The 25,671-nt window shown below is 43.1% G+C and overlaps 1 protein-coding gene across 1 annotated transcript in view; it reads left to right on the top strand.

Moving 5' to 3' along the window:
• Positions 1–25,671, top strand: part of LOC126297767 (Down syndrome cell adhesion molecule-like protein Dscam2) — a 1,507,668-nt gene that overhangs the window by 1,141,349 nt on the left and 340,648 nt on the right. Inside the window, exon 7 of the mRNA XM_049988942.1 lies at positions 22,866–23,010. Coding sequence (XP_049844899.1) covers positions 22,866–23,010 — 145 coding nt within the window. The remainder of the gene's footprint in view (positions 1–22,865; positions 23,011–25,671) is intronic.

The following is a 25,671-nucleotide window of genomic DNA, read 5'->3' on the forward strand; positions in this document are numbered from 1 at the left end:
CTCGTATCACTAGCAGTCGAGATGACAGGCATCTTATCCGCATGGCTGTAACTGATCTTGCAGCCACCTCTCGATCCCTGAGTCAACATATGGTGACGTTTGCAAGACAACAACCATCTGCACTAACAGTTCGACGACGTTTGCAGCACCATCGACTATCAGCTCGGAGACCATGGCTGCGGTGACACTTACGCTGCATCACAGACAGGAGCGCCTGCGATGGTGTACTCAACGACGAACCTGGGAGCACGAATGGCAAAACGTCATTTTTTCGGATGAATCCAGGTTCTGTTTACAGCGTCATGATGGTCGCATCCGTGTTTAGCGACATCGCGGTGAACGCACGTTGGAAGCATGTATTCGTCATCGGCATAGTGGCGTATCACCCGACGTGATGGTATGGGGTGCCACTGGTTACACGTCTGGGTCACCTTTTGTTCGCATTGACGGCATTTTGAACAGTGGACGTTACGTTTCAGATGTGTTACGACCCGTGGCTCTACCCTTCATTCGATCCCTGCGAAACCCTATATTTCAGCAGGATAATGCACAACCGCGTGTTGCAGATCCTGTACGGTCCTTTCCGGATACAGAAAATGTTCGACTGCTGCCCTGGCCAGCACATTCTCCAGATCTCTCACTAACTGAAAACGTCCGGTCAATGGTGGTTCGTCACAACACGCCAGTCACTACTCTTGATGAACTGTGGTATCGTGTTGAAGCTGCATGGGCAGCTGTACCTGTACACGCCATCCAAGCTACGTTTGACTCAATGCCCAGGCGTATCAAGGCTGTTATTACGGCCAGAGGTTGTTGTTCTGGGTACTGATTTCTCAGGATCTATGCACCCAAATTGCGTGAAAATGTAATCACATGTCAGTTCTAGTATAATATATCTGTCCAATGAATACCCGTTTATCATCTGCATTTCTTCTTGGTGTAGCAATTTTAATGGCCAGTAGTGTATTACGTACAATAGACCTCGAGGTTTATAATCTTGAGAAGACAAGATGAATGACCGACGCTGCTTGAGTATATGTTGCTTTCAGATGAGGGCGAGTTTCATGTTGGCACTTTTGTAACCAGACATGTCTGTCATTGCTGCCTAAGTTGGACTCCACACATTTCTGTTGCAAGTGCACAAATGATAACAATTGTTCCGAATCGGTTACGAAAGTGTGTTACCAATACGCGGCTTCTGCAGAAATTTATCTGATCTCAAACGGTATGTAATTACCAAGTTTCGTTGCACTTCTGTGTGTAATTACCAAGTTTCATCTTAGCTATTTAAAACTAGAATACTGAAGACAGGAAAATGTTTCATTGTTGCTAAACCATCATAAACTTTTCTATACTATATTTTATTCAAAGGAAGTCATAATTCATTCACTAGTTGACTACAATTAGAAGGTCTCCAGTGGCATGTCACATACAGGGTAAATACAAAATGTCATGTTTTACACCCTACACTAGCCGGCCGGAGTGGCCGAGCGGTTCTAGGCGCGACAGTCTGGAACCATGCGACAGCTACGGTCGCAGGTTCGAATCCTGCCTCGGGCATGGATGTGTGTGATGTCCTTAGGTTGGTTAGGTTTAATTATTTCTAAGTTCTAGGGGACTGATGACCTCAACAGTTAAGTCCCATAGCGCTCAGAGCCGTTTGAACCATTTGTACACCCTACACTGTCAATACCACATTGGTGTGTACCGCGAATACGTACCAAACTGCAGTCGTAATTTTATGAGCATTTAGCAGTCTAGTTTTAATTAAAGCATTACCTTAAAGAAGGACTTCAGTAAGCACTGTCAACTTGTACGTACATTCCCCCACCACAGTCTACAAATACCAGTTAGTTTTTTTACACTCGAGTTTGCAACTTTACTGAGAACCGTCTTCAAGAAGGTGTCAAAATAATGAAGTAAATGGTGCGGGCGTATATGGATTTCTGCAGACATTATCTCAACAGCTTCCAGAAGAAAACGGACCAATACTGGCTATGTAAATGGATTTCTTATATATAGCATATGGGGACGTCAAATGTAATAATAACAATAATAATAATAATAATAGTTACTGGAAGTCTACAAAGTATCATTTTCGATCGGTAAAACTAATTTTTAATTATTTTTAGCTGTATTTTTGTCCACACGCAAAAGTAGAGAAGGCGAGATAAGACGCTTTAAGTTAAAAATAACACTGACATACCTCGCAACTAGAAACTCACTCTCATCACTGCATTCGCAAAACCATACTTTGAAAGTTTTCATGTAAATTAAGAACTAAATTCCACCCGAACGTGCCATGAAGACCCAACGTTACCGACCGCGCGCCGTGTCATCCTCAGACAAGAGGAGTCACTGTATGCGAATATGGAAGGGCATGTGGTCAGGACACCGTTCTCCCTACATTATGTCAGTTTACGAGACCGGAGTCGCTACTTCTCAATCAAGTAGCTCCTCAGTTTCCCTCACAAGGGCTGAGTGCATATTCCTTACTGCGAAAAACATATCTTCTAGTGAACAAGTGCTCATAGCTTCTCAGGAATGCATTTTTGAGCCCATGTTTTCTGGAAATTTGTTCCCTGCTTTGGTCCATACTACCAGCTGTGAAAGTTGCCTACCCTACGATCTTAGCTATAACAGTACTACTGCATGTATGCCACTGTCAGAGATATCAGGACGGTTTTCACATATAACTTTTGACTCGTTCGTTTACGGTAGAGGGACCCTTACCTTAAACTGATACATTTGTCCTTTTCCATCATCACAGAAGGTTTGTAACATCGTCACGGAATCGCGCTGCAGACATGCATTTACAGGAGCCGGCGAGTATAGCTTTCATGCTCTGTGTCGTTGTTGTATGTTTGCGGACATGTGTCCTTTTTTAAAATGTTATGTACTCACTCCCCTGTACAAGTTCTAGAAGTCTGTAACGGGACTTTCCTAACACTCTATAGCTTGGTTCAAACCGCCTAAAAACCACGCTCTGCCTGGCCGATGCACCAAACTATCTTGCCCCGCAAGCTGGCGCGCTGCGCCTTACACTGTACGACAAGGCGAGAGCAACAATTAATTTGTCATTGTTGTATTCTTTATCGATATTTTGTTCCCCTTTGTTGCTATTGTAGTTACGCGGAAAAACGAAAAGAAATGTGTCACTTGAAGAATGATTTTATTTTCTTACGTGTTTGGTCTCTGCAGATAGTTACATTACAACATTCGCGGACGAGTCACTGTGACGTACACTGAAGTGTAGTATCGCGTACACAAGGTATAAAAGGGCAATGCATTGGCGGAGGTCTCATTTGTACTCATGTGAAAAGGTTCCCGACGTGATTAAGGCCGCAAGACGGGGGTTAACAGACTTTGAACGTGGAATAGTGTCTGGAGCTAGACGCATGAAACATTCTATTTCGGAAATCGTTGGGAATTCAATATTCGAGGATCCTCGATGTCAAGAGTGTGACGAGTATTCCAAATTTCAGGCATTACCTCTCACCACGGACAACTTAGTGGCTGACGGCCTTCACTTAACGACCGAGAGTAGTGGCGTATGCAGAGAGTTGTCAGTGCTAACAGACAAGCAACAGTGCGTGAAATAACCGCGGAAATCAATGTGAGACGTATGACGAACGTATCCGTTAGGGCACTACGGCGAAATCTGGCGTTAATGGGCTATGGCAGCAGACGACCGACGCGAGTGCCTTTGCAAACAGCACGACACCGCCTGCAGCGCCCCTCCTGTGCTCGTTGTCAAATCGGTTGGGCCCTACACGATTGGAAAACTGTGACATGGGCAGATGAGTCTCGATTACAGTCGGTAGCAGCTGATGGTAGGGTTCCAGTGTAGTGCAGACCCCTACGAAGCCTCAGACCCAAACTGTCAACAAGGCACTGCAAAGTTGTGGTGGCTCCATAATGGCGTGGGCTGTGTTTCAATGGAATGGACGGGGTTCTCTGGTCCAACAGAACCGATCATTGACTGTAAATTATTATGTCCGACGTCTTGGAGACCATTGGTTCCTAAACTACGATGGAACTGTTATGGATGACAATGCACCGTGTCACCGGGCCACAAGTGTTCGTCATTGGTTTAAACATTCTGGACACTTCGAGCGAGTGATTTGGCCACCCAGATCACCCGACATGAATCACATCGAACGTTTTCTGAACATAATCAAGAGATCAGTTCCTGAACAAAGTTCTGCACCGTCAACACTTTCGCAATTATGGACGGCTATAGAGACAGCATGGCACAATATTTCTTTAGGGGACTTTCAACGACTTGTTGAGTCCATGTTACGTCGGATTGCTACACTACACCGGGCGAAAAGAGATCCGACACGATACCAGGAGGGTTCACATGAATTTTGTCACCTCAGTGCACATTGATGTATTAAACGGTGCATGACAGATGAGGCGTAAACAGCAGAATGAAGTCTCATTCAAAAGTGGTACTTCAAGACGGCACCGCAAGAAAAGACGCAGCAACGAATATGAAGCATCGGTATGGACACGCCCTCGGTGTTTGCTTACGTCGCCGCAGGAGGTAAGTTACACTATGTGATCAAAAGTATCCTTACACCTAGCTGAAAATGACTTACAAGTTCGAGGGGCTCTCCATCGGTAATGCTGGAATTCAATATGGTTAGCCTTGATGACAGCTTCCACTCTCGCAGGCGTACGTTCAACCAGGAGCTGGAAGGAAACTTCCTGGCAGATTAAAACTGCGTGTCGGACCGAGACTCGAACTCGGGACCTTTGCCTTTCGCGGGCAAGTGCTCTGCCAATTGAGCTACCCAAGCACGACTTACGCCCCGTCCTCACAGCTTTACTTCTGCCAGTACCTCGTCTCCTACCTTCCAAACTTAACAGACGCTCTCCTGCGAACCTTGCAGAACTAGCACTCCAGAAAGAAAGGATACTGCGGAGACATGGCTTAGCCACAGCCTGGGGGATGTTTTCAGAATGAGATTTTCACTCTGCAGCGGAGTGTGCGCTGATATGAAACTTCCTGGCAGATTAAAACACTTGAGCACTTGCCCGTGAAAGGCAAAGGTTCCGAGTTCGAGTCTCGTTCCGGCACACAGTTTTAATCTGCCAGGAAGTTTCATATCAGCGCACACACCGCTGCAGAGTGAAAATCTCATTCAGGAGCTCGAAGGTTTCTAAGGGAATGGCAGCCCACTCTTCATGGAGTACTGCACTGAGGAGAGGTATCGATATCAGTCGGTGAGGCCTGGCTCGAAGTCGGCGTCCAAAAACATCCCAAAGGTGTTCTACAGGATTCAGTTCAGGACTCTCTGTAGGCCAGTCCATTAAAGGGATGTTACTGTCGTGTAACCACTCCACCACAGGCCGTTCATTATGCACAGCTGCTCGATCGTGTTGAAAGATGCAATCGCCACCCCCGAATTGCTCTTCAACAGTGGGAAGCAAGAAAGAGCTTAAAACATCAGTGTAGGCGTGTGCTGTGGTAGTGCCACGCAAAACAACAAGGGGTGCAATTTCCCTCCATAAAAACCACTACCACACCATAACACCACCGTCTCCGAATTTTACTGTTTGCACTACACACGATGGCAGATGATGTTCAACAGGCACTGACCATACCCACTCCCTGTTTCACCCTACACACCGTCGTAGTTAACTGCACTATCTGCGAAATGTCTGAGGCTACTATTAATATTGTCCACAAGATCAACAATATACAACAATGACAGCAAGGACCCAACATATTTGCCTGGGTTACACCCGAAGTTACTTCTACATCTGCCGATGACTCTCCATCAAACATAACATGCTGCGTTCTCTCTACCAAAAAATCGTCAACCCAGTCACGTATATCGTCTGATGTCCCACATAATAGTAGTTTTCATAATAAGCGTAGGTGTGGTACTGTGTAAAATAGTTTTCGAAAATCGAGAAATATTGCATCTACCTGACTGCCTTGATCCGTGGCTTTCAGGATGTCGTGTGAGAAAAATGCTGTTTAAACGCATCACTGAGCCGTCAGTTTACTCGACTCATTGCATAATTTGTAAACGGGCTAAATGCGAACCACGCTACATATCTCCAATCAGCTACTGTTCAGTTTCTGTGTTTCTGGCGTCGTAGAAGACGTGAAACTTTATGTACCTTTGTGAGCGATGGCCATCTGCTAGGTATCGGACTCGTTTGCATGCAATTCTCTTCGCAGTGTTCGCTCGGAACCTGGTTAAATGGTCATGCATTCACCTAGTGCAGTATTTCCTGCCTGCTTTAAAACCGACTGTCATTGACAAGGAGTAACATTCATATTTGGTTCTTGTCGGTTATCATCTTTTTTACGATCACCATATTACATGGCTGTGAATGGTAGATCGTCATAATTTCTCGTAGACACATAGGACGGTCCTCACTGATACACCAACAAATCGCGCAGTTTCACACACGCTGTGATCACGAGCACATCCAGACATGATAGCTTCTTTCTGCCATTCTGTCACTGCTCCACGACGACTCCTCTTACTGCATTTATTCCATAGAAGCGACTGTCACATACACACCACGTCACAAGACAGCTTGGTGCCGGTTCCACACCACCAGCAGTGCTCCAAAGAAACTGCTCTGCTTTTTTAAGAGTGACTAATACCTTGTCCAGCGAGCGTATTTTGCAAAGTGGCAAAAGGTACTGAAGCTTTGTGATACGAATCTCATTAGCACTTTCAACAATTCCTTGTAAACACTGATTAGTATTTAAGTTATATAGCAGCTGCTGCAGTAGCACCTTGTATTCCATAAATAAATTAGGGTTTGAACTTACTAAGGTTCACATTGCTGCAGAACTGTAAATATTTTGATTGCGACATTGATCACTGAATTAAACGCTACAATGAAATGGCAACAGAAAATTAGTTTTAGGCTTGAAAGATGTAAAGCTATTTTCGACCGGAAATAAATTTCCACGTATAAACAGTACTGTACATAGAGTGTCGACCACCGGGATGGCCTAGCGGTTCTAGGCGCTACAGTCTGGAACCGCGCGACTTCTACGGTCGCAGGTTCGAATCCTGCCTCGGGCATGGGTGGGTGTGTGTCCTTAGGTTAGTTATGTTTAATTAGTTCTACGTCCTAGGCGACTGATGACCTCAGAAGTTAAGTCGCATAGTGCTCAGAGCCATTTGAACCAATTTTTTGTCTCCCACCTGCGTTGACGTAATTCCTGCGTTACGACATTGGCGATGTGGGGACATGCATTACCATGAAGCAGGAACACCTCTTTTCGCACCATTCCGGAATCGTGGTTTTCGGCAGACATACTGCCCCATACACATTCTTCATTCTCTGATGGATGTCTATCGGTCTTTGCCCTTTGGCAGCCAAGAAAAGAATAATAGCATGTTGATCCTGTTTGGACTCATATGCTAATTTCCGCATTTACCGCATACTCCTCGGAGAGACACGAACACCACACTAATCTCTTGCCTACATATCGGTGTTTATATACCCACATCGGAGCCGCGTTACGTTGCAGATACGCTGCAGCAACGCCCTCAAACGGAAACTTTTCAATCGTCCCTTATATAAGACAAAAAATAACGCTGGCTGTTCTTAAATGTAATCGATTTGTCTAATCACGCAGACAGAGCTTCAAGAAACGATCCATTCCCCTCTCACGGACCAACACACTTCCGTGTTACAGTAAGGGGTGGCATCCTTTTCCATTCAAGCACTTTCCGTCGTAGTCTTACAAAATAAATTGGTATTTATGAATGGCGCTGTAAAGGAAAATTCTCGGGCATCCTCTTCGGGTGTCCTACCAATGGCTGCCCAAAGGATTCAATTTTATCGTCCTGATGTGCTGTACTCTACTGATCTGATTACCTTAGTTACAGCATTAACTCTTTGCTTCGTCTCCTTTTCTTCACCGCCGCATCCACTTTTATTCATTTCTAAGAGTTGTTCCGAGGGATCTTTGTCAGACAATCGAGCTCTCGTGAAGCTGGTGGCTGAATGAAGGTCATTTCTAGATCTTCTATATGAGACACTGATTTGGCCTTGTGTCTGAAATTGTTAGCTTTCCTCAGTCTGAAAATACTTAAAGAAACCACAAACGTTGGTGCTCAGAAACTGATTCTTTACTAAAAGGAAAATTATCATATCTCATAGGCCACACACACACATCTTGATGCACCAGTTAAAACAAAAAGCATATGTTGCTAAACAGACAGAAACCTATAAACATCAATTTTATTAAGTCCTGAGCACAATACAGTTAATTAAACGTTGCTATGTACACGCCAGATAAGATGTTATTCAAGTGGTGTTAAATGTCTATAAAAAGTTTTGAAGTACTCCGGAATCATTCTCATCGTAATGGTGCTATACATAGGAAACGTGTAGGAATGCTAAAAGAAATTGGGCTCCACTTTCTGTAAGTGTAATGGCACTTGTAGTATAATAACGTTGGCCATCGAGGACAATAACTGCTGTTTCATATACATAGATGTATGCATGCAGCAGAAAAGAATCAGGTGGAGCTGTTTTTTCATGTTCTAAGCTGAAATTGGCAATTGAAGGCAACACACATGACATATCAAAACTTCTCTAATTTTTCGAGAGGATGTTTATTCATTAAAAAACCTGTCTTGTGGAGCCATATATGAGGAACGCTCTATTCACTTAAAGCCAGAAAAATTATAATCGTTGGTTGACCAGAGTCTGATAAATAGCAGAAAATGTTCAAGTGGTTCAAATGGCTCTGAGCACTATGGGACTCAACTGCGGTGGTCATCAGTCCCCTAGAACTTAGAACTACTTAAATCTAACTAACCTAAGGACATCACACACATCCATGCCCGAGGCAGGATTCGAACCTGCGACCGTAGCAGTCGCACGGTTCCGGACTGGGCGCCTAGAACCGCGAGACCACCGCGGCCGGCGCAGAAAATGTCGTTGGCGTTTTAGTGGCGAAATTTCGCATATTTGATAAACCAGTTCCTTTATCAATGGATCAATATAAAATAGTGCTAGCCTGTAATTCGATACATAATTGGTTGCGCAAATGATCGACTGCATACTAGGGCTGTGGACTAAAAGACAGTGGAAACACTTAAATAGCCACGGAAAGAAACATGCACACATGGGTTTCGGACGGTATAAAGGTTTTGAGGGTTGCAATCATTCATAGAAAAATGTATAGTACAGCTGGTATTTCATTACGGCAGGGAGTGTGTCTTGGCAAACATGCACTGTTTAATTTGCCGACAGTAACAAATGTATCTGAATTTCTTTTAGAAATATCAATATTATTTGCCAGAGAATCTTTACACTCTTATTTCCATGAAAGTTGATTGCCACTAACGCATAAAGTGGGTATGCATGCGAAAGCTTTCAGCCGGCCAGAGTGACCGAGCGGTTCTAGGCGCCATAGCCTGGAACCGCGCGACCGCTACGGTCGCAGGTTCGAATCCTGCCTCGGGCATGGATGTGTGTGATCTCCTTAGGTTAGTTAGGTTTAAGTAGTTCTAAGTTCTAGGGGACTGCTGACCTCAGAAGTTAAGTCCCACAGTGCTCAGAGCCATTTTGGAAAGTTTTCAATACCTGTGGAAAACCGGCTTTTACGCCTGCTACGGCGGATCCCATGAAGGCTGTGGGTCTGCCGGTACCTAAAAACTAAACCCCTCCCGAACAGGCCTTGGAAGACCCAACGGTAACGACCGGCTGCCGTATCATCCACAGTCCATAGGTGTCACTGGATGCGGATGTGGAGGGGCATGTGGTCAGTACACCGCTCTCCTGGCCGTGTGTCAGTTTACGAGACCGGAGCTGCTATTTCTCAATCAAGTAGCTCCTCAGTTTGCCTCACAAGGGTTGAGTGCACCCCGCTTGCCAACAGCGCTCTGCAGACCGGATGGTCACCCATCCAAGTGCTAGCCCAGCCCGACAGTGCTTAACTTCAGTGATCTGACGGGAACGGTGTCACAACTGCGGCAAGGCCGTTGGCAACTGCCGATACCTGGTGTAGGTATACTATAGCACTATGGTCTGATTTAAGTCAGTTGGTATCCGACGTTTAAGGTCCAGTAATGCGACGTTATCGCTATAAGCACAGGCACAGCGATCCGCTCACCGCTACGACAGAAAATTGCATTAAATTCTCTACTTCTAACCAAAATCCAGCATTGTGTGGTCAGTTTCGACTACTCGAGCCAAACTTTGTGGGTTATCTCTTTCTGGCAACACTGAAGGGTGTTTGTATCTTCGGTGCTGCTCAAGCCTTCAGTCAATGAGAAACGTTCGCTGTTGCCTGGCCACGAGACTGAGCAAATCGAAATGGGCGCTCAGCATTCTGTTTCCGGCTTTCGGTCTTCTGTTTTGTGCTTGGTCGGCGCGATGTGGTTCGGAATCCAGCACTTTTGTAGACTTTGGGTGAGATATTTGCAATTATTTCCCGTGGAGGTTAATATGCGATGTGTAGGCCATTTCAGCCGTGCAATCAAAATATTCGCACAGTTATTTGCAATCATGCAGAGTACAGAGCTTTCAGTGAATTATAACGTGAAGTAGTATCCTTCCATGTGACGACATAAAGGCTCACAAATCGCTCGTTTTTCATAAATTGTAAGAAGCAATATCAATTAAATCCTTTGCATTTTATGTACAGTCTTATCATCGTCCGCTGTATTATGATTTATTTGTCTTGCTGGAATGCGTACCTTGGAAACATGTTATTTCGTTACTATTACTGGAACTTCATTTCATGTTACGTATACTCTGAATCCACGTGGTGTTTGTGATCCGGCTGCACACTAACTATTTGTAATATTTCTGTAATTATTTCGCTCAAACCAAGTCCTACTTTTATTATTGAACATTAAATTAGTGCCACGCTGATAGAGAGCAATCTCGTGCGCAACGTGTTGCTACATTTTTTTTGTCGCATTAGCGATCAGTCAATGTGCGAATGGTCAAATAATTCAGGTTCACGGTGCTATTTGAGTCCAAAATAATACATATACCGATCTTTTTCATGAGTAAGGGTGAAAAATGATAGGTCACTGAAAGCTGCTCTAGAACTCAGAAGATTGTGAAAAATTCTGTAACAGTGATATACGCTGAAGAGCCATAGAAACTGGTATACGTGCCTAATATCGTGTAGGGCCCCCGCGAGCAAGCAGAAATGCCACTACACGAGATGACAGGGACTCGACTAATGTCTGAAGTAGTGCTGGAGAGAAGTGACACCATGAATGCTGCCGTGCTGTCCATGGATCCTTGAGAGTACGGTTGAGTGAAGATCTCTTCTGAACAGCACGTTGCAAGGCATCTACATCTACATACATACTCCGCAATCCACCATACGGTGCGTGGCTACCACAACTAGCATCTTCTCTCCCTGTTCCACTCCCAAACAGAACGAGGGAAAAATGACTACCTATATGCCTCTATACGAGCCCTAATCTCTCTTATCATATCTTTGTGTTCTTTCCGCGAAATATAAGTCAGCGGCAGTAAAATTGTACTGCAGTCAGCCTCAAATCCTGGTTCTCTAAATTTCCTCAGTAGCGATTCACGAAAAGAACGCCTCCTTTCCTCCAGAGACTCCCACCCGAGTTCCTGAAGCATTTGCGTAACACTGGCGTGATGATCAAACCTACCAGTAACAAATCTAGCAGCCCGCCTCTGCTTCTATGTCCTCCCTCAATCCGACCTGATAGGGATCCCAAACGCTCGAGCAGTACTCAAGAATAGGTCGTATCATTGTTTTATAAGCGGTCTCCATCTTCCGAAAATGCTACCATTGAACCGAAGACTACTATCCGCCTTCCCCACAACTGCCATTACCTGCTTGTCCCACTTCATATCCCTCTGAAATGTTACGCCCAAATATTTAATCGACGTGATTGTGTCAAGCGCTACACTAGTAATGGAGTATTCAAACATTACGGGATACTTTTTCCTATTCATCTGCATTAATCTACATTTATCTATATTTAGAGTTAGCTGCTATTCTTTACATCAATCACAATCATTTACGTAGATACAAAACAACAGCGGACCTACCACACTTCCCTAGGGCACTCCAGATGATACCCTCACCTCCGATGAACACTCACCATAGAGGACGACGTACTCCCAGAAATGCTCACTAATGTTCACGCCTGAGGAGTTTGGTGGCCAGCGGAACTGGTTAAACTCAGAAGAGAGTTCCTAGAGCCACTCTGTAGAAAATCTGGCCGTGTGGGGCGTCGCATTGTCCTGCTGGGATTGCCCAAGTCCGTCGGAATGTGCAATGGACATGAATGGATGCAGGTGATCAGACAGGATGCTTAGGTACACGTCACCTGTCAGAGTCCTGTCTAGACGTATCAGGGGTCCCATATCACTCCATCTGCAACGCCCCACACCATTACAGAGCCTCCACCAGCTTGAACAGTCCCTTGCTGACAAAATGGTTCAAATGGCTCTGAGCACTATGCGACTTAACTTCTGAGGTCATCAGTCGCCCAGAACTTAGAACTAATTAAACCTAACTGACCTATGAACCTTAAACAGATCCATTCCCGGCGTAGGATTCGAACCTGCGACCGTAGCGGTCACTCGGTTCCATACTGTAGCGCCTAGAACAGCACTGCCACCCCGGCCGGCCCTTGCTGACATGCAGGGTCCATGGATTCATGAGGCTGTCTCCATACCCGTACACGTCCATCCGCTCGATACAATTTGAAACGAGACTCGTCCGAGCAGGCAACATGTTTCCAGTCATCATCAGTCCAATGTCGGTGTTGACGACCCACTAAAGCTTCGTGTCGTGCAATTATCAAGGGTACACGAGTGGGTCTTCGGCTCCGAAAGCCCATATCGATGATGTTTCATTGAATGGTTCACACGCCAACACTTGTTTATGGCCCAGCACTGAAATCTGAAGCAATATGCGGAAGGGTTGCACTTCTGTCACGCTGAACGATTTTCTTCAGTCACTTCTGTACCCTTTCTTGCAGGATGATTTTCCGGCCGCAGCGATGTCAGAGATTTGATGTTTTACCGGATTCCTGATATTAAGATATTCACGGTACACTCGTGAAATGGTCATACGGAAAAATTCCCACTTCATCGCTACCTCGAAGATTCTGTGTCCCATTGCTCGTGCACCGGCTATAACACCACGTCCAAATTCACTTAACTCTTGACACTCAACCATTGTACCAGCAGTAACCGATCTAAAAACTGCGCCAGACACTTGTAGTCTTCAACAGGCGTTGCTGCCCGCAACGCTGTATTCTGCCTGTTTACATATTTCTGTATTTGAATAGGCATGGCCAGCCGGAGTGGCCGAGCGGTTCTAGGCGCTACAGTCTAGAACCGCGCGACCGCTACGGTCGCAGGTTCGAATCCTGCCTCGGGCATAAATGTGTGTGATGTCCTTAGGTCAGTTAGGCTTAAGTACTTGTAAATTCTAGGGGCCTGGTGACCTCAGAAGTTAAGTCCCATAGTGCTCAGAGCCATCTGAACTATTTTTTTTGAATAGACATGCCTATACCAGTTTCTTTGGCATTTCAGTGTATTTCGTGTGACACATGGTAGTGAGTCATTCGCCATTTTCAGTAGTATGTGCAGTCAGTCATTGGTTATTTTCATCAGTAATATTCATTTCTAAATCTGGAATTATTATATTTGCTTTCGAATGAATGAAAGATGTTTTGGTTCATAAATTATAGGAGCACCAAATTGTAAATTACACTCCTGAAAATTGAAATAAGAACACCGTGAATTCATTGTCCCAGGAAGGGGAAACTTTATTGACACATTCCTGGCGTCAGATACATCACATGATCACACTGACAGAACCACAGGCACATAGACACAGGCAACAGAGCATGCACAATGTCGGCACTAGTACAGTGTATATCCACCTTTCGCAGCAATGCAGGCTGCTATTCTCCCATGGAGACGATCGTAGAGATGCTGGATGTAGTCCTGTGGAACGGCTTCCCATGCCATTTCCACCTGGCGCCTCAGTTGGACCAGCGTTCGTGCTGGACGTGCAGACCGCGTGAGACGACGCTTCATCCAGTCCCAAACATGCTCAATGGGGGACAGATCCGGAGATCTTGCTGGCCAGGGTAGTTGACTTACACCTTCTAGAGCACGTTGGGTGGCACGGGATACATGCGGACGTGCATTGTCCTGTTGGAGCAGCAAGTTCCCTTGCCGGTCTAGGAATGGTAGAACGATGGTTTCGATGACGGTTTGGATGTACCGTGCACTATTCAGTGTCCCCTCGACGATCACCAGAGGTGTACGGCCAGTGTAGGAGATCGCTCCCCACACCATGATGCCTGGTGTTGGCCCTGTGTGCCTCGGTCGTATGCAGTCTTGATTGTGGCGCTCACCTGCACGGCGCCAAACACGCATACGACCATCATTGGCACCAAGGCAGAAGCGACTCTCATCGCTGAAGACGACACGTCTCCATTCCTCCCTCCATTCACGCCTGTCGCGACGCCACTGGAGGCGGGCTGCACGATGTTGGGGCGTGAGCGGAAGACGGCCTAACGGTGTGCGGGACCGTAGCCCAGCTTCATGGAGACGGTTGCGAATGGTCCTCGCCGATACCCCAGGAGCAACAGTGTCCCTAATTTGCTGGGAAGTGGCGGTGCGGTCCCCTACGGCACTGCGTAGGATCCTACGGTCTTGGCGTGCATCCGTGCGTCGCTGCGGTCCGGTCCCAGGTCGACGGGCACGTGCACCTTCCGTCGACCACTGGCGACAACATCGATGTACTGTGGAGACCTCACGCCCCACGTGTTGAGCAATTCGGCCGTACGTCCACCCGGCTTCCCGCATGCCCACTATACGCCCTCGCTCAAAGTCCGTCAACTGCACATACGGTTCACGTCCACGCTGTCGCGGCATGCTTACCAGTGTTAAAGACTGCGATGGAGCTCCGTATGTCACGGCAAACTGGCTGACACAGACGGCGGCGGTGCACAAATGCTGCGCAGCTAGCGCCATTCGACGGCCAACACCGTGGTTCCTGGTGTGTCCGCTGTGCCATGCGTGTGATCATTGCTTGTACAGCCCTCTCGCAGTGTCCGGAGCAAGTATGGTGGGTCTGACACACCGGTGTCAATGTGTTCTTTTTTCCATTTCGAGGAGTGTATGTTTAAAGGAAGCAGTAATATTTGTTCTTGATTAAAATGTTTTTCTTTTTCTACGAACACTCCTTCAACTAAATTAAAATTTATACTAAATAGATGAAATGGAATAATTTGGGAACATTGTTGGCAATAGTTTTTTACTGTCTTCAATTATTTGATTATTAAATCCTAAAACTATTCTAATACTATCTTTTGTATCTATATATGATTTAAAATAACTTTATTTTTAACATTTTATTCTTTAATACCTATAAATTAGGTTTCTTAGAATCAATAAATATTTTTTAACTTTTTTAAAAAAATTTTGAGCAATAAGGACTATCATAGTTTCTCTATTCCAATAAAATTTAGTATTTTTTGACGTAATATTTGGAGTTAAAAATGTTGTGTAAAAACCAGCTACAGCAACATAGTTATAACTATCTCTTTTAGGAACAGATCACCTTTTTTTGAGAAATGATGAATAAACTTTAATAGAAATAATCAGCTCACTTAATATTAATGAAAATTATTTCATTATTGAAAACTGACTGGGAACCAAAAGGAAGAATCCCAGAAAAGAAATTAAAAAATAAGCATTGCAAGCTCTTGCCTAGTTCTAATCAATGACCTATAATAGGATGAAGCGATTGTGGCAAAACAACATGAAAGATTGATAATCATATTTTAAATGTAGGATAGTTAAACAGGTGAAAAATTAGCTATTTATGTATTTCTTGTAAAAACCTAAATCGATCAACGTATAAAAAATTTATGAAAAAGTCCTCAAACATTGAAGATAAAAATTATGTAAAAATTGCTTCTTTTATTGAAAATTATGATGAACTTATACAATTAGATGAATAAAATCTTCTCGGTTTTCGAGCGGCGTCAATAAGAATAAAATTCTAGAGCTTTCGATGACTAACTCCCCCATCGTTGTCAGGAGTAAAACTACTGACTGCTGGGGCTAGCACAATGTTGCGCTCATATGTCCACGATTACAGCTGCTGCCACCAGTCAGAGACAGCCAAAACGATGCGTGTGCAGAAGGTGAGACGGGAAGGGTGAGCAGCTCTGACTGCAATGAGCTTACACTGCCGCTCCCGCCACCCTACAAGTGTTAAGCATCCGTCGTTGAGTCCTTTCGACATCCAAAGTCCGCCCCGTCTCGTCTCTGTTACAATTGTTGCTGTTCATCGTAATCTCTGCCACCTCCTTTATAACAGAATCCCAGTAGGTTGGCGCATGAGCCAGGACTCTCGTGTTCTCAAATTGTATTTTGTGTCTGTTTTCCAGGCAATGCTCAGCTATAGCGGACTTGTCAAGCTCGCTTTGTTTAGTGTGTTTCTTTTCAGCAGTACAACGCTTTGTAACTGAGCTAATTGTCTGACCAATATAGGTGCTGCCGCACTCGCAAGGGACACCATACACACCTGGCACCCGAAGAGCTCTGTGTCAGGGCTGTGTAACGGCCTTAATGTTTCACCAGTCATGCGATGTCATGTAGTTTTCGATATTATTATTGGAATAGATCGGTGTATTCGGAATCTCTGACACAACAGAGTACGTCAGACTAACTGTTAGTCATATACTGGCGAAAGCTAAGCCAAAGAAATCTAATATTAGCCAAGAGGAACGACGGGGCTTTTACACTTATTACGTAAGAACGAGGACTTTGTTGTCTTTCTTGTTGAGAAACGAAATAGCACTGTGGTTCTGAACACTGAAGACTACAAACTAAAGCTGGAACGTTTATTAGAAGATAACGCGTGCTAGAAGTTTAGCTGCGATCCAGCACAGTTCATAGTCAGGATGACACGGAAGTTATCGAAGGACTCTGGTTTACCAGACGAAGTGGTGAAGAAATTAATGCCTCGCTCCGCCATACCCTCCAAGCTTCATGGACCACAGAAGATACATATGGAAGATGTCCCTCTTAGGCCATCAGTTGGTGCAAGCACCTCGCCCACCGAGAACCTGTCAAAACGTCTTGCAGGATTATTAGCGCCAAACTGTGACATTGTGGTGTTGGTGGTGGTTAGTGTTTAACGTCCCGTCGACAACGAGGTCATTAGAGACGGAGCGCAAGCTCGGGTTAGGGAAGGATTGGGAAGGAAATCGGCTGTGCCCTTTCAAAGGAACCATCCCGGCATTTGCCTGAAACGATTTAGGGAAATCACGGAAAACCTAAATCAGGATGGCCGGAGACGGGATTGAACCGTCGTCCTCCCGAATGCGAGTCCAGTGTGCTAACCACTGCGCCACCTCGCTCGGTGGGGACATTGTGAACACCATGTTGTAAATTTGCAGACATTTATTCAAACACTCAAGAAAATGAAAATAGGCTGCAATGATATAATAATTAGTCTGGATATTGTATCACTTGTTACGAGGGTGCCACAACACTTGATCTTTTGGCCCAACAGTTTCTATCTGGAATCGTCAAGTTGTTCTGTCATTCTCTAAGGACAACGTACTTGTTGTACCGCAACGAATATTATGAAAGGTTGGATGGCACAGCGATGGGCTCATCACTGTCTCCTGCAGTCTCTAATGTCTTTATGTAACACTGTGAGGAGCAGGCTTTGAAGCCTGTGGTGTTGCGTCCATCTTGTTTCCTAACATACATCGATGACACCTTCCTGGTGTGGCTTCATAGTGAAAATACACTGCAACAGTTCTTAGATCACATGAACAGTGTCCATCCCAGGATTAAATTTACCATCGAGCTGGAGAAGGATGCAAGCTACTGTTCTTGGGTGTTTCAGTTGAGCGGAAGGCAAGGGCTGTCGATGTCATTCAGTTTACATGAACCCGACGCACACTGCTAGATATTTCAACATCGATATTTTTCAGCAACCTTTGGAAAAGAAAGCAGTCCTGAAAACGTTAACAAACAGAGTAAAAGTTATTTCTGTAGACAACCATCTACAGTCGGAATTGCAGTACTTCAGCTATGTCTTCAGAAAGACTGATCATAGCAAGAGAGACATTGCAGACGCTTTCAGCGGCCACAGAAGGATGTCTTATGAATCGGTAGATGAAGCCAAACCAGCGGCTTTCCTACCATTCTGTGGTGCAACGAGTGGCAAATTAGGACGTGTACTGCGGAAACATCGATTGAGACTTGTGTTCCGACCTGCCCACACGATACGAGATGTGCTGCGCCCTGTTACAGACGATATAGCTCCTCATGTGCCTGGTGTGTAAGGTGTCCCTTGCAAGTGTGGCAGCATCTAAACAGGTCAGACAATTCACACGGTTGCAGAGCACTGTACCGAGCACAAGAGGCATATTAAGCAAAGGGAGCTTGACAAGTCAGCTATAGCTGAGCGTTGCCTAGAAGACAGACAAAAATAAAAAACTAAAAAAGCAGTCTGAAAACATGAGAGTCTTTCACTCATGCATCAACATATTGGGATTCCATCATAAAAGAGGCTGCTGAAATTAGAATGAACAGCAATCATTGTAACACAGACAGGGGCACACACTGAGTAGGGCATGGGAACGGGCTTTCAATGTCGAAAGGAAGCAGCGACTTACGTTTAATGCTTGTTGGAGGGCGGGAGCGACAGTTCCAAACATGGCGCTGGCCCCTTGTGCCACCTAACATCACTCGGTCACATACGAGGCTGGAGCTACTATGAGCTGTACAAGTCACCTTCCTTCCACCCATGCGTCGTTTTGGCCCTCTCTGATTGGTGCCAGCGCCCGCAATCATGGCTATATAACCGGAACGTTGTGCGAGACTCAGCAGTCAGTAGTTTTACTCCTGACGATCAGTAGATTTATACCCAAGTTTAGATGAAAAAAGAGGTAAGGGTTTAATTAAAAAATATACAGAAACAATAAAATGAATAAACCTGCATGAATGATGTTACAGGTTAATTCGAGATATTAGCAGTAAACCATGGTGAAACATTTGCTGGAAATAGCGATTATTATAATAATAAAGTTGGAATAACAAAAATGTTTACAAATAAATTACGATTTTGTTGTTAATAATTCCAAATGTATACTTTATTTAATCAGATTTTTGTGTAATTTTCCTCATACTTTTTGGAAATCTGAAAAATATGGTAAAGATTTAGTAAATAATTTAATTAATAAATTACTTTTTGAAGTGGATCTTCCTGGTTATAATTACTGTGCTCCAGGAAAAAAATTAGAAGAAAGATTAGTATGAAGTGATCGAGGAATAAATAAATTAGACACAGTTTGTTTAAAAAAAACATAATATTTTCATAGAAATAATAAAGAATTAGAGAAAAACGAGAGTCAGTAAAGATTTTCAGAAAATGATACTTCTTCAGGAGAAAAATTACCAGCTACAGCAGTAATGAACAGTTCAAGAGTACTCATAGTTTTTTTAGTGATGTGCAAAAAGTAGGTGAGGAGAAAAATACTAGTGGAAATCTGCTCATAAAACTAGATATACATGTTGTGGTAAAAGTTACTGAACATCTAACAAAAAGAAAGTAGATTTTGAACCAACAAAAAAGCTGAGGGAAGACGTCTTCCAATTATAATTTTGTAAATAAGATAAATTAACAATTTTCTAAATATTTATAATAATATTACTAAATCTTTATAAAATTTTAATATATATAAACGAAAATTTATACAGTTCATTACACTTTACTTCTTGGGCAATAAAGTTAAAACTAAAGGAATTAGAATTAAAGTAAATAATTATCAATTAAATAGTACTGATTATTTATAGCTGACTTGAAAAAATAAAGAGATATAAAAACTGGCAGAAATTTACTTACATCATTAGTCACTACTGTTGTGTTTAGAATTATTGAAATTACTATAAAAATGGGTTCTGGGTTAACAAAACATGAAGGGGGGTTATGTCTTCTATTATTAGCTGCACTAGCATACTTAGCTGATGACGGTACAGTGGCTGAAGGAGTAGCTACCTCTGTAAAAACAATAACAGTCAAGAAAAAAGTTGTTAAAAATTTGAACACCAAAATGATATAATTTAGCAATGAAGAAGAAAGAAATTAGATTAAGAAATACATAAGAAAACTTCCAAAATACAATAAAAATATAGTAAACTGTCATCAAATTTTGATGCAGAAAGTCTTGCTAAACAATTAAAAATAACACATTTTAGAGGCGTTTTTGTGATTCATGAATTACTTAAGAAAGCAAAAAATTTTCAATGTGTTATATTTTACTTACATATTTCTGTTCATTTTGTTACTCACTGGATTTGTTATTGTGAAGCAAAACATATAAATTTGTTTTTGATTCATTTGGTGGCAATATATCATAGGAATGATTTACATTATAATGTTGTCAGATGATTATGGATTGGATGATATTTTAAATCTAATAAATGGAAATTTTTGCAGTAACATAAATACGAAGCAACAGAAAAACCTTTGAATCGAAAATTGATAAAAGTGAATTACAAAAAATAAATTTAGGTGAAAAAGATTATGAAAGATTTAGAATCAAAAATTAAAACAAAATTTCATAAATAGGAATCAGAAATAGATCAAAAATCAGTAAGGTTTGCAATGAAAAATTAATAGAAACAGAACTTAGGAGAAATAAAATCTAAGATTAATACAAAAGTTAATAAATGTGAATAAGATCAGAAAATAGGAAAAAATCAAACACTTTAATAAAAAATTATTTATCATTTTACATACACTAATGGTTATAGTGATTTTAATAATAAAAACTTAGTAGATGTAAATGACCCAATTGATAGGAAAGATGTACTGAAAAAATATATTTAGAAAAAGTTAAATAATCTTGTTATCAAAACTCAAGATAAAAATATTTTAACACGACTTAATAACTTCGTTACTAAATATTATACAGAAAAATTAAAACCATTGGTGATAAAAATGGAATATAAAAATAATTCAATAGACTTTAATGAAATAGATGATAGTCCTATACAAGATTATCATAAAAAGACTAATAATATCAACTGAATACGCAATTATGCTTCAGATGAATTTAATACACAAAAAAATAAAGTTGGTGATAAGCAAATAATTGAATTTACTTTTGTGACTGGTCATGAACAAGTAATACATAATTTTGAGTATGTATTATCCTTAAAACAGTTCTTGTTCTTGGATAAAATATACATAAAGGTTTATCATTTATTGGTTTTGATTTCTCATTAGTCACATTTGATAATCTTTACAAAATAACTACTGTTAACCAGTCGATAAAAATATTGCATAAATCAAATTTTATAACTGTAAAATTGAAAGATAAAGTAAAAACTTTTCCAGTAGATTTAAAATAATATTATTTGCTGAAATTTAATCTTCTATAGATTGATAACCCTAATCATAAAATGCTTGTGCTTTTGAACAATCATATGTTATGTCTGAACTGTAAGAAATTTGTCTCTACACCCCCCCATCCCCCCCAGCTATTACAGTTGCAGTCATCCCCACGTTCAACGTTCAGAAGATTCCCGAATTTTTTTTTACAATAATAATAATATAAATAAATTGTTATAATAATAATAATTAATTGTTTAATTTTTAGGTTTGTGAATAAGTTCGTAACGTTTTTGTTTTTCATGTTGGTATTCCGGTTATAGAGTGTCATTTTTTATTTGGAGTTCACTGTTGCTATTTGAGTTTACATATTGTCACTGTGGCATTTGGAGAACGTGAGTGGAGCTGTGGACACTAGGCAATGGAGTGCCAAGTGGAGAAACAGAACATTGTTGACATTTTCTTCTGTTTGAGTAAAGTAGACAGGTGACAGTAGTGACGGCAGCCAAATACATTTACGCAGCATATTGCGATAATGCCATTGGACAGAGCAAGACACGAAAATAGTTTTCTCGCTTTAAGGAGGATCGTTTTGATGTTAGTGACTTTCCACATTCAGGAAGACCTTCAGGGTCTGATGAAGATCATTTAAATGGATTAATCCACAATCATCCATTTCACTGTACTTGAGAACAGGCAGACATGATGAACTGTGATCATTCCAGTATTGTGCGAAATTTGCATGCAATTCCATTTAATTTATAGATTCGTATGTTACCACTTGTTTTATATTATGGTTTATTATTATATACAGCGAAAACTTTTAATAATTTTTTCATTAATTTCGCTCTGCTTCATTTTTATTGATGAATGTTTTGTATATAATACTAATCATCTAATTTTTAATTGAATCAACCCATTTACAACTACCTTGAAGAGCGAATTTTTCTACATTTTTCTTTTAGTGTTCTATTAAATCTTCCAACAACTGAATCCTTTAATTCTATAAGAGTTGATCAGTGATTACTTTTATATTTCTTAATAAGTCCCTTGAAAATTTTATCTTTAAAATTGTTTCAAAAGCATCAGCTACATTTTTACCTATTTTATTAATGCTGTTATTTTGCCTCCAACCTAAGTATGTTTGCTTAACCTCCACAAATTCGAGTTTGTTACAGCCGATGGCTGTGTCTCAAGTATGGGAACTTTTTGCAGTACCGCGGGCTGCGAACTAAAGGCATGTTGCAGTTTAAATTAGCGTCTTGCTTCGGCTTCTACAGCCCTGATAACCTCACCGTTGAGAGCCCCTAAACTCCTTCCTCCTTCGGTTTCCGCAGTCAGCCCCGTACACAGAGACCAACTTAAACTGCCTTAGTTTATTCGCGACATGTAGTTCGTTCTCATTAGAAGTTTCTCGAGAACAGTTCGCCAGACGGGGCGTTTCTAATCGCGCCTGTGCTTGTCGCTGTTACAGCCGCCAAGCCGCAGCTGGTGTACAAGTTTATCAACCAGACGGTGCAGCCGGGACCCGCTGTGTCGCTCAAGTGCATCGCTACTGGAAACCCTACGCCGCACATCACCTGGCGACTCGACGGCTTCCAGCTGCCGCAGTCGGATCGGTAAGCCACATGCACGTTCTTCTCATCTGAGAGACAGAGAGAGAGAGAAAGAGAAACAGGGAGAGAGAGAGAGAGAGAGAGAGAGAGAAAGACAGATAGAGAAGTGGGGGAGGGGGGGGGGATGGTAGAGTAGAGTAGTAGATTGCATGTGTAATGGGGTAAGTCGAACGAAATACTTGTGCCTGTGTGTGTGTGTGTGTGTGTGTGTGTACCCTCGCAGGTGAGTGGATCCCGTAGCTGCCGCTACAAACTGATAATCTGTAGAAATATTATTTTATGCTTACCATACTATTACTGAGGTACCTAAACGGGACCAGTGGAGGTGGGTGCCTTATGAATTTTTTTCCTACTTTCGATTAATTCAAGACTTATCTGTTTGAGGATCACTCTCTCAAAATGAATGGTGAACCACGTGCCTTGCTCTCCAGCTGACACAATCGTAGCCGCCTGCTGCAATCTAGAACACAAATAATGACTCCGTGATATTTGAAACTACTATTTTTTGTAAGAAAAGGCATGTTTTTGTATTGTGCAACAAAGATAAATGTGTTCCTGGTGTGTGTGTGTGTGTGTGTGTGTGTGTGTGTGTGTGTGTGTGTGTGTGTGTGTTAAACAGGGGACCTAGAAACGACGGAGAGGTTTCATCCGGCAGTAGCCCTCAGTGTTCACAACCCCACAACAGGCCACAGCAGTCCACCCACCCCACCACAGCCCCACGCCGAGCCCAGGGTTATTGTGCGGTTCAGCCCCTCAGTGGAACCCATGGGAACCTCTCATACCAGACGAGTGTAATCCCAGCAGAAGTTCATAGGCCGTTGCCATGCGTTCATTGAGACTAGTTGTCGTCATTTGAACATTTGCGCAGCAGTCGCCGACAAAGTGTAACTGAGGCAAAATAAGGAGAACCAGCCCGCATTCACCGAGGCAGATGCAAAACCGCCTTAAAAACCATCCACAGACTGGGCGGCACACCGGACCGCGATACTAATCCACCGGTCGGATTCGTGCCGAGGACCGGCACACCTTCCCGCTCGGGAAGCAGCCACGTTAGACCGCGCGGCTAGCCAGGTGGGCTACCTAGTAGTGTTAACATTGTATGTTACACTACTAGCCACTAAAATTGCTACACTAAGAAGAAATGCAGATGATAAACGAGTATTCATTTCACAAATGTATTATACTAGAACTGACATGTGATTCCATTTCCACGCAATTTGGGTGCATAGATCCTGAGAAACCAATACCCAGAACAACCACCTCTGGCCGTAATAACGGGGTTGATACGTCTGGGCATTGAGTCTAATGGAGCTTGGATTGCGTGTACAGGTAAAGTTGCCCATTCAGCTTCAACACGATACCACAGTTCATCAAGGGTAGTGACTGGCGTATTGTGACGAGCCAGTTGCTTCGCCACCATTGACCAGACGTTTTCAGTTGCTGAGAGATCTGGAAAATGTACTGGCCAGGGCAGCAGTCGCACATTTTCTGCATCCAGAAAGGCACATACAGGACCTGCAACATGCGGTCGTGCATTATCCTGCTGAAATGTAGGGTTTCGCAGGGATCGAATGAAGAGTAGAGCCACGGGTCGTAACACATCTGAAATGTAACGTCTACTGTTCAAAGTGCCGTCAATGCGAACAAGAGGTGACCGAGACGTGTAACAAATGGCACCCAATACCATCACGCCGGGTGATACGCCAGTATGGTGATGAGGTATACACTCTTCCAATGTGCGTTCACCACGATGTCGCCAAACACGGATGCGACCATCATAATGCTATAAACAGAACCTGGATTCATCCGAAAAAATGATGTTTTGCCATTCGTGCGCCCAGGTTCGTCGTTGAGTACACCATCGCAGGCGCTCCTGTCTGTGATGCAGTGTCAAGGGTAACCGCAGCCGTGGTCTCCGAGCTGTTAGTCCATGCTGCTGCAAACGTCTTAGAACTGTTCGTGCAGATGGTTGTTGTCTTGCAAACATCACCACCTGTTGACTCAGGGATCGATCCGTTACAGCCATTCGGATAAGATACCTGTCATCTTCACTGCTAGTGATTCGAGGCCGTTGGGATCCAGCACGACGTTCCGTATTACCTACCTGAACCTACCGATTCCGTATCCTGCTAACAGTCACTGGATCTCGACCAACGCGAGCAGCAATGTCGCGATAAGATAAACCGCAATCGCGATTGGCCACAATCCGACCTTTATCAAAGTCGGAAACGTGATGGTACTCATTTCTCCTCCTTACACGAGTCATCACAACAACATTTCACCAGGCAACGCCGGTCAACTGCTGTTTGTGTATGAGAAATCAGTTGGAAATTTTCCTTTAGTCAGCTCGTTGTAGATGTCGCCACCGGCGCCAATCTTGTGTGAATGCTCTGAAAAGCTAATCATTTGCATATCACAGCATCTTTTTCCTGTCGGTTAAATTTCGAGTCTGTACTACGTCATCTTCGTGGTGTAGCAATTTTAATGGCCAGTAGTGTAGCTGAACACGGACAACCCCTACACGAGGCTACGTACACTGATGATCCAAAACATTATGACCACTGCCCAACGCGAGGCTGAATGCCTCCTGGTGGTGCTGCGAGCACGTACCGCAGTAAGGAAAGAATGTAAGCGGTAGATAGACGAATGGGCAGTCATTATAGC

Source organism: Schistocerca gregaria, chromosome X (genome assembly GCF_023897955.1).
Source record: "Schistocerca gregaria isolate iqSchGreg1 chromosome X, iqSchGreg1.2, whole genome shotgun sequence".
NCBI classification, from domain to species: domain Eukaryota; kingdom Metazoa; phylum Arthropoda; class Insecta; order Orthoptera; family Acrididae; genus Schistocerca; species Schistocerca gregaria.